Here is a 10,995-nt window from a genome sequence, read left to right as displayed (position 1 = left end):
CCAAGAGTTAGTAACCAAGTCTTAACCACTGTACCACCAGGGCTCCCCATAGCTCTCATGCCTCAAATCAAGTCCCTCCAGTTTTTTAAGTTCTTTGAGGGCTCCTGGAGGGCAGGAGGCAGCTCCAACCTGTCTCTGGGGATAGTAACTCAAACTACAGGTCTCAGGTGACAGCAGCAGCCTCAGCATCAATAATTGAGAGCAGGTCCAGCCTCCTGCCTCACGGCTCTTCCCCACTCCAAGGACTCCCCCTCCTGTCCTATGCTCTACTCTTCTCCAAGCAGGAGCCTCCAGCCCAGGTAAGCTGGGCCCTTAAAGTATGGGTTCCCAAACATACCAACCATCTCAAGCTCGCCATCACTCACCTATTCATATCCTTTCATATACTCTTTCATTTTTAGTGTCCACCGCCACCAGGGTCCTTGCACACATCAGATCTGGAGGAGGGGGAGGCTAGTCCCAGGCACAGGAAAGGAGAGGGCACCCATCCCTCATAGGGGGACACTGACGAGGAGGGCCAATTGGGGGAAAGGTGTGTATGTGTGTACATGTTTGTTCAGGAAATCTTGAAAGAGACAACAGGGAAAGGGGGAATGCAGGGGATAATAATTGCACAAATGACAATCAACTGGTGGGTGTGGGTTTCCCTCCCTCCTTTCCACCCCAGGACCCAGGTGGGGACATGTCCCCTGCCATTGCATTGGCATTCCTGCCACTGGTGGTGACATTGTTAGTGCGGTACCGGCACCACTTCCGGCTGCTGGTGCACACAGTCTTGCTGAGAAACGTCCGAGACTGCCTGTCAGGGCTACGGATTGAGGAGCGGGCCTTCAGCTACATGCTCACCCATGCCCTGCCTGGGGACCCTGGACACATCATCACCACCCTGGACCACTGGAGCAGCTGCTGTGAATACCTAGGCCACATGGGGCCTGTCAAAGGTCAGTGTTCCCTAACCTTCTGCTCCAGGAAGCTTCCCCAATGTGGTGAAGGAAAGAAGGTCTAGGATCTGCCCCTGCCTTATATGTGAATTGGGCAGGTTCTTTTTACTCTCTGGGTCTCTTCTCTTATGGAAATGAGGGGGCTGGGCTAAGTCATTCATTCATTCATCCAGCAAACATTTCCCACCACCTCTTTTGTACTAGGCATGTGCTAGGTACTGAGGGAGAAATAGGTAGAAGCCAAAGGGATGAATGAACCACAGATGCTGGCCTCAAAGGGAGACATAATAGAGAGGATTAACTATCACACCATGTATCTTATAACTTTGCAATGACCTGTATCTCAGTCTTTCTCCCCCACCACCTCAGGGTAGCTGTCTGCTGGGATTGAAATGAGTGCCAGCTCCCAGCACAAGTGCTTTAAGAGTCCTATTTAAGAAATTCTTCCAAGATCAGAAAGATATTCAATATACAAGGGGGAATAAAACTAGAAATTCTAGCAAAGGCCTCTCAGTAGCCTGGAAGACAGAATGGTTGTTTTTGCCTGGGCGCTCCTGGAGGAAGCAACACTTGAATTATTCAGTCTGGAAGGATTCTTTTGAGTTGGCCAGGAAGAATGGGACTGGGGTGGGGAAGAGCAAAGCCAACCACATACACAAATGTGGCATGAAGATTAAGCAAGCATAGCTGATTCTGGACATAGTTGTTTGGGATGGCTGCGGTATGGTCTACAGGTGGGAATAGTCAGGCCTGAGGCTGAAAAGATACAATAGGATCAGGTCTTAGAAGACCAGCCCTAAATGCCAGGCTGAGAATCTCAACTTCAATTCCAAAGGCCTTTAGAATCATAGAAGCCAGAATGTGATACAGTGAGATTTGTTAGAAAGATTCCCAGTGGCTGGTGTGAAGACAAGACTGGAGGAGACAAGCTTGGAGAAAGCAGGGGGACCATGGGCAGCTGGGGCTGTAGTCCAGGAGAAAGGTGACACCTCATTTGGTTGGGGGCTGCAGTAAGGCAGGTGGGCATTTGAGATCCCTTTCTATCAGGGGCCCAGCAATCACTCCCAGGACATCTGCAACAGCTGTCCCTCCCATATAGGTCAGATCCTGACACGGCTGGTGGAGGAGAAGGCCCCTGTCTGTGTGCTGGAGCTAGGCACCTACTGTGGATACTCCACGTTACTTATTGCCCGTGCCCTACCGGCTGGTGGCCGCCTTCTCACTGTGGAGCGGGACCCACGCACGGCAGCAGTGGCTGAAAAACTCATCCGCCTGGCTGGCTTCGATGAGCGCACGGTCAGCCCCCACCTCCCCAACACTGGTCTCTTCTCTGTCAGCCCAGGCCTTGCGCTGGCAGGCCTCCCCTGTGGGGGGACCCCACCCAGGGAGAAAGAAGCTGCTCCATTTGGGGGCTCTGATCCTGGAAGGTGGATGAGCTCATGTCTTCCTGTCCTAAGTCATTTGCACTTATTTTCTACTGGGTGACAAAGAAGCAGTTAAGAGGATGGTTTCTGGAGTCTGGCAAACCTGGGTCCAAATCTCAGCTCTGCCTCTTGTTGGCTGTGTGGCTGAGGGCAAAGCACTTATCCTGTGAACCTCAGCTTCTTCACAGCAGAATGAGAATCCCATGCGGATCCTAACTTTTGGGTCATGAGACCAGAGGAAATGTGAGAACACTCTAGCATGAAGTAATCCAGATCCTAGTGGGGTAAAAGGTAGGGGAGCAGTCCCTCCCACCTCACCTCCAGCTCTCCCAACCCCCACAGGTGGAGCTCATCGTGGGTAGCTCAGAGGAGGTGATCCCGCGTCTGCGAACGCAGCATGGCCTGAGCCAGGTAGAGCTGGTGCTCCTGGCACACCGGCCACGGTATTACCTGCGGGACCTGCAGCTCCTGGAGGCCCATGCCCTGCTGCCAGCTGGTGCCACTGTGTTGGCTGACCATGTGCTCTTCCCTGGTGCACCCCGCTTCCTACAGTATGCCAAGAGCTGTGGCCGCTACCGTTGCCGCCTCCATCACACTAGCCTCCCAGACTTCCCTGCCATCAAGGATGGCATAGCCCAGCTCACCTATGCTGGACCTGGCTGAGGTCCATCCCCAGGGGTACTTACTGCTGTCCCCCCTTCCCTGCCCATCCAGGACCTTAGACCATCCTCTCCCCTCCCTGTTTGTGGCCTGACACATGCTTGGCTTAGGGCCTCAGGGGCCAAGTTCTGTCAGGCTGCTTGGTCCCACTGGCCCCCCTCCTTCCAGAGAGAGCCATGGACTAAGAAGCAAGAGCTGAGCTCCCAACCCTGCTATGTCCCCAATTTACAGGTGACTCTAGGAGAGCCCCTGCCCACCTCTGAGATTTAATCCTCTTTCCTGACACTGAAGGAAGTGACTGGGAGAGCTTTGGGGGCCTCCCAGCTCTGACCCTCAGAAAGCCACCCCTCTCCAACCCATGCCATTCTGGGGGGGATCAGAGGAGACAGCAGACACTGGGTTAGAGGCCCTCCAAGAGGGGCTGAGTGCAAGCTGACCAGAGGAAATGGCATAGGCGCCTTCCTCAGCCCCAACCCACCTGGCCAATTAGGTCTTGCCTGAAGTCCCTTCAACGCCCTCTCCCCAAAGCCCAAGAGAAGACATTAGGCTCCTCTGGGCCTCACGAAGTGATAGAGAATAGAAAAAGGGGGAAAAAAAAAATCAATCAGTCCTGTGTCTTTATTAAAGAGAGTTAGAAATAGACCAGACCTGGCAGCCAAGGGGAGAGGTACTGGCCAGGAAAGTGGGGTGGGCTCAGGCCCTGGGGATTCGAGGGCAGGCTGATGGCCTGGGAGAGGCCAAGGAGATCAGGTCCTACCAGCAGCTGCAGAGGTGTCCGAAATTAAGGTTTCAGGCACTGGAACTGTCAGCTGGTTCTGCAAGGGGTGCAGTGTGGGGTGGGCTGGCCTGGGATCTCCTTGTGGACATTCCTTTCCTGTCTACCTAGATCATCCACTGGTCCTGATCCTGCTCGTTGCCTTCCATGTCCACCTGAGGAGGAGGCTGGTGTGGGTGGGAAGGGGCCTCAGCCACCCAGCCAGCCCAGGTCCAAGGGCCTCATCCACTCTGCCCCCAGTTGGATCCAGGATTTCTGCATCCCTTGGTCACCAATTAGGTCATAGGAAGGGGCTAAGGAACAGAGGCCCTCCCTCTACACCCCTACTTACCTCATTGACCTCTCCATCATCAGGTGACTCGTTGTAGTCATTCATCTCATCCATGTCCTGCATGTCCTCGTCATCCTCTGAGTCCTCCTCACTATCTTCGTCATCTTCATCGTCCTCCTCCTCCTCATCATCATAGTGCTGGTGGGGCAGAGGAGAGCCTGTGGGCATTATAGGCCTGCCCAGACCAGTTCAAGGGTGGCCCACTTACAGCCTCTCTCTGGGGCCAGTGACTGATCCCCCAACTCCCTAACGCTGTCCACATCAGGTCTAGCAGGCTGGTACATGTTCTGCAGGACCTTAGTGTGGGAGACAAGAGACCAGCCCTCCACTGGCCCTAGTGCCCACCCCCTCTAACTCCTCTTTCTGGTCCTCACCCAGATTGCTCTGGGACCAGAGGCAGGACCTTGGAAATTAGGGGAGAGCCTTGGCCCACCCTGGGCCCCACACCATCCCTACCTGCTGGAGCCACTTACCTCTGAGGCCGGCTTCCCAATAGGCACGAGGTTGTTATCTTTTTCTGCAATGCTCTGGAGCTATGGCCAAAGGGAGAGGGGAGCATGGCCAGGGCCCTATCAGGGCAGATCAGGAGCATGGGACTGGCCCATTTTGCCCTCAAGAAGACCCCCAAGTGTGGCAGGGGAGATACTTCTTCCATTCTCAGGAAGATCCAATTCCCTTCTTTCCATCTGCCACTTATTTATGAACTTGATCCAACTACTTAAACTCTCTGGGCCTTGGTTTCCTCATAGGATTACAGTGAGGGTGAAGTAAGAGGATATCGGCCTAGAACATCTGCGAGGTCTTCAATAAGTAATCAAAATTATTTCCTGTGCTTTAGGAAAACGAGCCTGGACTAAGTGTTAGAAATGTGGGGCTCCAGTCTGGCCCAGAGGTCCCACAGTCCCCTAGCAACTCAGGGCAGGGCATAGCTGAGAACCTAGGCCCCCAGGGCTCCCAGCTCCAGATTCTTCCTAGCTCAGGACAAAAAGCTACCCCAGGGCAGGTCTCCAGAACAAAGCAACGTCATGGTCCAGTAGAAGGGAGGGTCCCTGACTGAGGTGCCCACTATTGTGTCCCTACCAGACTAAATCCTCACTCACCCAGGCCTGATGCTGCTGTTCCTGCTGTTGCAGTTCTGTCTCCTCCACACAGGGTCGATCCAGATTAAACCAGAGTGTCTCCGTCACACGAGGAAAGAGTGAGGGGAACAAAGTGGACATGGCTCCTAGACTGAGGGAAAAGATCAGGTGAATCCAACTCTCAGAAGTGGGTTTTTTTGTTTGATAGGGGGTTGGGGTATAGTTGAAGGTAGCAGGGAAGCAGCCCTTCTGTCTGGGAATCAGTTAGACCTGGATTTGAGTCCTGGCTCCACCACTTACTAGCTGTTTGACCTTGGACAAGTCACTTAACCTCTCTGAGCCTCAGTTTCCTCATCTGTAAAATGGGGATAATAATAATCATACCACCTTTCTAGTTATTCTGATAATAAAACAATGGATTTTAAAAGCTCTTTGTAAGCTGTTCAAGGAGGAAAGAGAATGGGAGACAAGTGTAGAGACAAGAATTCAAAATGCAGACTGGAATTATAAAATTAAAATAGGGGTCTCTACTTCCTCCTTCATATACTGAAAACCTTTCTGCCTCTCCATGATGGAAACCCTGGTGGTGTAGTGGTTAAGTGCTATGGCTGCTAACCAAAAGGTTGGCAGTTTGAATCCACCAGGTACTCCTTGGAAACTCTATGCGGCAGTTCTGTTCTGCCCTATAGGGTCACTTTGAGTCAGAATCGATGCAACTTTGTTTTTAAAATGATGGTCCGTACCACACCCACCTAGTGTCAGAAATTTTGGACACTAAATCACCTCTCACATGGACCACAGCCAAATGCGGGAGTACCACGTGCAAGCAGGGATTCAGTTAGACATTTCAGAAGGCGTGAGTAAATGAGCTGACACACGGATAAATAGACGGGAAATTGAATGGATGAACACGCTAAAAAAAAAAAATCAAGTAAATTCAGCTCTGACTGAGCAGTGAGGGACCCGGCCAGGAAGGTCTGAGAGAGTCTGAATTAAAACCTTTCAGCTCACAAACGGGAAAACTGAGGCCCAGAGAGAGGCTGCGATTGGCTGTAGGCCACACAGTCAGTCCGATCTCAGAACTCCCGAGGAAAAAGGACCCAGGCCAGGCACTAGGGGAGACAAGCAGGAGAGAAGGATCTATATCTAATCCTGCTTTTGCTCTGATTCATTTGACCGATCCAAGGGCAGCCGCTGCCCTTCTCGGGAACTCAGTTTCCAGTCCGCGCAACGGGTAGGAAACCATTCACCCTCACCTCCCAGAGGAACTGAGAGGCCAGAGACCACTGCTCTGAAAGCCCAACCCACCGCTCATTCTTCCAGAGAGTTGTTTGCTTATTACGATAATACGGTGGAGTTGACCAACGAGGAGAGGGCAGGGGCGGGACTCGGACAGGAGTGTGCCCTTATAGGGTTGCTAATCGCGAAAGGAGCTGGGTGTGGGAAGGGCCAATTGACTGGAAGAACTGTCGGGTGACAGGAAGTGACACCAATGAATGACGGATCTTGTACGGCAGGGTGGGGCTTAGTCTCGAGGAAGCGGCCAATGAGCTGAAGGCCCATGAGGATAAAAGCGAATGTGGAACTCTTGAGGAGACGGGTCAAGAGATACGGGTTTCTTTGGGGAAGGGAGGAAGAAACGCGCGAAGAAACAACAGCCATAGCCTGCTTCTGTACTTACCGCGCCACTAGGCGGCAGCCGGCGGCGACCCGGAAGCACTTCTTCCTGCCTGAGCGGAAGAACCCGCCAAAATTCCGGGACACACCAAACGCATGCGTCTTTGGCTTTCTTAGTTTCCCGCTCCCGCCCCACCTGACCGGATGTGACGTTGACACACCTTGGTTACGTTAGGGGAGGAAATTTGCCACGCCAGCTCCATGGGCCCCGCCTTCAATTTTAGCCAATCGACCTCTCCATCCTGGCCCCGCCCCAACGGCTCATTTAATCCCTCCACTTTGTTACCCGGGCTATGCTGTGTTTGCTTGTCAACCCCTGCTGAGAAATAGCTGCCGGGGTTGCTGCATTAGTAGCAGGAAATTTGCCTGCTTGTAGCCCAGAGAACGGCTGGGTTATTTTAAGCGTCTTCTGTCCTTGCTCAGTCTCACTTTCCCGCTTGAACACATTCATCCATTCGTTTATGCCTTGAATAAAACTATTTGTGTCCCTACGTTTTTGTTTTTTTTTTTATATTCCAGGCCGTGCTAGAAGCTGGGGATAAATTTAAAAACGTGCTCCCTGCCCCCAAGATCTCATACAGTCCAGTGGGAACCCAGACCATGCAGTCCCGCAGTGGACTCGTTAGTCTGTTTAAGTTGCGTATTCAGTCTGACATTGGAGGTGCTGTCCAGGCTTGAGTGACTTAGTCAGCCTTAGCCACACACTCAGTTGCTGGCGAACTCAGCTACCCTCCCCTCAGTGGTTAGCCCGTCATCTCTCCTAGTCTTTTGCTGACATCTCTGTCCTAGTAACCTCTGACTCAGCCTCTTTAGAGATCCTCAAACCTTCTGGCAACAGTGTTCCTAAGAACCCAACTCCTATTCACCCTCCTGCACCTTCCAGGGCCAGCAGTCATCCACAGTCCCACTCCTGCACTGACCAGATATGTGGCCTTTGGCAATTTAAGTCCTTTTTTCCTGTCTGGTCTCAGTTTCCTCTTTAACCAGCATCATAATGTCTGTCCAGCCTCCTTTCTTTCCTGGGCTCATGTTATCTGAGGACATAACAGGTGTTTAAACAGTTGTGTATTGTGCCCATCAACTGTGGTTATGCTGCCCAGCCACTCTGGTTGTTATAATGTTTTTCCTTAAAGAGTAAAATTTACCTTATCCACCCTTTTCATTAATTCATTCATTTACTCACCCATTCATTCAACAAATACCTATCAAGTACCTTACTATATGCCAGTCATTGTTCTAAGCAGTGGGTATACAGTACTGATCAAAACAAACCAAAAAAAAAAAAAAATCCCTATCCTCATGGTGCTTCCATTTGAATGAGAGAGAATAAACAATAAAGAAATAGACAAATAAAATACATAATTTTTAGGTTGTGATAAATACTGAGAAGAAAAAAATCAGAGAAGTGGGAATAACATGTAGGAAGGAGGGAGGTGTTTTATCTTAGGTAGGGGGACCAAGGAAGAAGTCACTGAGACAGTGACTTTTGAGTAAAGGTCTGAAGGAAGAGAGGGAGAGAGAGGCCTATGCGGACATCTGGAGGACAGCATTTTTGGGAAACGAGAACAGCATGTGAAAAGAGCCTCGAGTGGCTGGAGCACAGTGTCCTATGGGGAGAGTAGTAGATGAGGGCAGAGGGGCAGCAGGTGTCAGATAGGTACAGCTTTGCAGGTCATAATAAGGACTTTGACTTTTACTCTGCTTTGGGGAGCCAGTGAAGGTTTGTTTGCAGAGGATCCACACAATCTGATTTACTTTTTTTTTTAATAGTATTTTATTATGTTTCCAGTAAAGGTTTACACAGCAGTTTCAGTTCCCATTCAACAGTTTCTACCCAAGCTGTTCAGTAACATTGGTTGCATTCTTCGCAATGTGTGAACATCTTCATTATTTCCGTTCTGGCTGTTTGTTTCCATTAATCTCGTTCTGACTTATATTTGTTGAGGGTCACTCTGGCTGTTCTATGAGTAACAGACTTCAGGAGGACAAGGGCAAAAGAAACAGGGAGACCAGTTGGAAGTCTATTGTAATAACCCAGAGGTGGCAGATGGAAGTGGTTGATTCCAGAATATATTTAGAAGGTAGACAAAGCAAGAGTTGCTGGCAGATTGGATGTACAGTATCAGAGTAGAGCCAAGCATTTTGGCCTGAAGAACTTGGAAGAATGGAGTTTCAGTTTTTTGAGAAGGGAAAGACTGGGAGGTGCTGGTTTGAGGGGAACTATCTGGAGTTCAGTATTGGCTTTGAGGTGTTGAGTTTAACATGCCTGTTAGAAATGTCAAGACACTATGGATTTGCAGGTCAGGGGAGAGATCTGGGCTGGATATATCAATTTGGGAGTCATTAACATGTAAATGGTATTTAAAAGCATGAGACTAGATGAGATCACCAAAGGAGTGAGTACAGATGGAAAATAGTTTCCTCCAGTATTCAGAATTTGAGGAAACCAGAAGCAGCAGCGGCAAACAAGACTGAGGAGGAAGGTCAAAAAAGTAGGTAGAAAGCCAGGTAAATTGGGTAGTGTCCTGAAAGCCAAGAAAACAAAGGGTTTCAGGAAGGAGGTAGTGATCCGCTATAACCTAGTTATAAACAAAATTGGGTTTATGTTTGTTTCCCCAGCAGACCATGAGATCCTTGAGGGCAGGGGCTGAGTGGTCTCTATGTCCCCAGAGTCAGCCTGGCATCTTCCATTCCCTGGTTCCCTCACGTGCTTTCCCTATGTCTCCATCAGTCTCTCCTCCTATTTTTCTTCCTTACAGATTCCTACCTCAGGCACCCTTTGCCTCCTGTCCTTCCAGATGGAAATCCCCCAATGGCCTAGAGTTTCTTTCCTAGGTCCTCAGCCAGGTTCAACAAGTCAAGGTGACTGGTTAGTTGGGGGGAGGAGGAAAGGGAAAGAGAGAAGCAGAAATTGGCGGCAACCCCCTATTTTTTGGCCCAGGCAACTGAGTTGATGATCGCATTTGCTTTACATGCATTATCCCTCAGTTATCCTTGCCAAGTGTTATGACTCTCTCTCATTTCAAGGATAAGAAAACTAAGATTGAGTAATTAAGAAATCTACCTCATTCATTCATGAGTAAATTTCATTTACTCATTCATTTGTTCCAATGGTAGGTCAATTTTATTGAGTGCCAACTGAATGTCAGACATTTTGGTAGGCCCTGGGGATACATTGATAAAAAAAAAATTGGGGGGGGGGGAATAGAGAAATGAATCAGAAATAATCCCTGCCCTAGAGAAAAATAGTCTAGTGAAAACCATGACAATTATAGAAAAGGATGGTAAATGTTAAAATCTATGTATATGCTATGGTGTTATGAGATCACAGAGGATGGGGGAATGAACGGGTTCTGAATAAACTGAGTTAAGAATGTGTTCCAGAGAAGGAAACATTTAGTGGCCTTTGAGGGATGAGTAGGAGTTCACCTGATAGGGAAGTGGTAAAAGGAGATTATCTTAGTATACTAGTGCTGCTGTAACAGAAATACCATAAAAGAAGAAGCAGGAGACCAAACTCACACTCTTTTAAAAGAGAAACTACAGAGTTTTCCTGAGGACTGGAGAGATTCATGAATCAAGATACACCGTAGCTCTTAAGCAGAGAACAGGAAGTGAGCTTTTTATAGGGTGGAGTAAACAAAAGCTTATGTGCTCCCAGGCACCAGAAGTGTATATGACAAAAAAAATCTCAACGGGGTCATTAAGCCACAATCTTTCTTAACATTAGTAATTTTATTTGTTAACATCTTGAAACATCCTGAACAAAGTATTCGGCCTAGAACATGTGTGTCAAGCTTTCTGTAACAACTGTATACCTGGTCCCATCCTCTTATCTTAAAATAACAAGCTATGCCTACAGATTTACAGACAGCCACGGAAAAGCAGAAGTAGAGCAAAGGTTTTAGGGAGTGAGTCAAAATAGAGTGTAATTTAGTACTGGGCCAGCCATTGCAGTTACACCAGGTGCCTCAGGTTTTCAGGTCTGCACACATTTCCCCCTTTTGATCAAGCCACCACTAGGGGGTGTAGATCACCCACAAGGGAGTTACCCATCTTCTGCAAGGACTTTGTATCTTGCGGATGGCTGCTCTGAGGAGCTTTTAGG

General features: G+C 49.4%; 2 protein-coding genes across 3 annotated transcripts; one reads left to right on the top strand and one right to left on the bottom strand.

The window, feature by feature from the left end:
- Positions 1 to 667: 667 nt before the first annotated feature.
- Positions 668 to 3,028, top strand: LOC126079070 (transmembrane O-methyltransferase). Its single transcript, XM_049889989.1, has 3 exons — positions 668 to 941; positions 2,041 to 2,237; positions 2,708 to 3,028. Exons 1-3 carry the CDS (start codon positions 683 to 685, stop codon positions 3,026 to 3,028), a joined length of 777 nt encoding a protein of 258 aa, XP_049745946.1. The 5' UTR covers positions 668 to 682.
- A 588-nt stretch (positions 3,029 to 3,616) lies between these two features.
- Positions 3,617 to 6,555, bottom strand: ANAPC15 (anaphase promoting complex subunit 15). 2 transcript variants are annotated; one of them, XM_049889997.1, is made up of 5 exons: positions 6,467 to 6,555; positions 5,232 to 5,361; positions 4,605 to 4,664; positions 4,132 to 4,269; positions 3,617 to 3,967 (listed from the first exon to the last, which is right to left on the bottom strand). In XM_049889997.1, the coding sequence occupies exons 1-5, from the start codon at positions 6,523 to 6,525 to the stop codon at positions 3,908 to 3,910; spliced, it is 447 nt and encodes a 148-aa protein (XP_049745954.1). In that variant the 5' UTR covers positions 6,526 to 6,555; the 3' UTR covers positions 3,617 to 3,907. The 2 variants fall into 2 exon arrangements, with proteins under 2 accessions (XP_049745954.1, XP_049745955.1); XM_049889998.1 differs by having other exon boundaries at positions 3,617 to 3,955; positions 6,467 to 6,533.
- Between the last annotated feature and the right edge of the window lie 4,440 nt (positions 6,556 to 10,995).

Source organism: Elephas maximus, chromosome 7 (genome assembly GCF_024166365.1).
Source record: "Elephas maximus indicus isolate mEleMax1 chromosome 7, mEleMax1 primary haplotype, whole genome shotgun sequence".
NCBI classification, from domain to species: Eukaryota; Metazoa; Chordata; class Mammalia; order Proboscidea; family Elephantidae; genus Elephas; species Elephas maximus.
The sequence above is the reverse complement of the archived record's forward strand: the minus strand, read 5'-3'. Positions and strand labels throughout refer to the sequence as shown.

Coding starts and splice junctions, on each gene's coding strand:
- LOC126079070 (XM_049889989.1), top strand. CDS start 683: ATGTCCCCTGCCATTGCATTGGCATTCCTGCCACTGGTGGTGACATTG. Junction 942..2,040: donor CCACATGGGGCCTGTCAAAG/GTCAGTGTTCCC, acceptor CCTCCCATATAG/GTCAGATCCTGACACGGCTG. Junction 2,238..2,707: donor CTGGCTTCGATGAGCGCACG/GTCAGCCCCCAC, acceptor CAACCCCCACAG/GTGGAGCTCATCGTGGGTAG.
- ANAPC15 (XM_049889997.1), bottom strand. CDS start 6,525: ATGAGCGGTGGGTTGGGCTTTCAGAGCAGTGGTCTCTGGCCTCTCAGT. Junction 4,270..4,604: donor TTGGGAAGCCGGCCTCAGAG/GTAAGTGGCTCC, acceptor CTGCCCCACCAG/CACTATGATGATGAGGAGGA. Junction 3,968..4,131: donor ATGATGGAGAGGTCAATGAG/GTAAGTAGGGGT, acceptor CACCCACACCAG/CCTCCTCCTCAGGTGGACAT.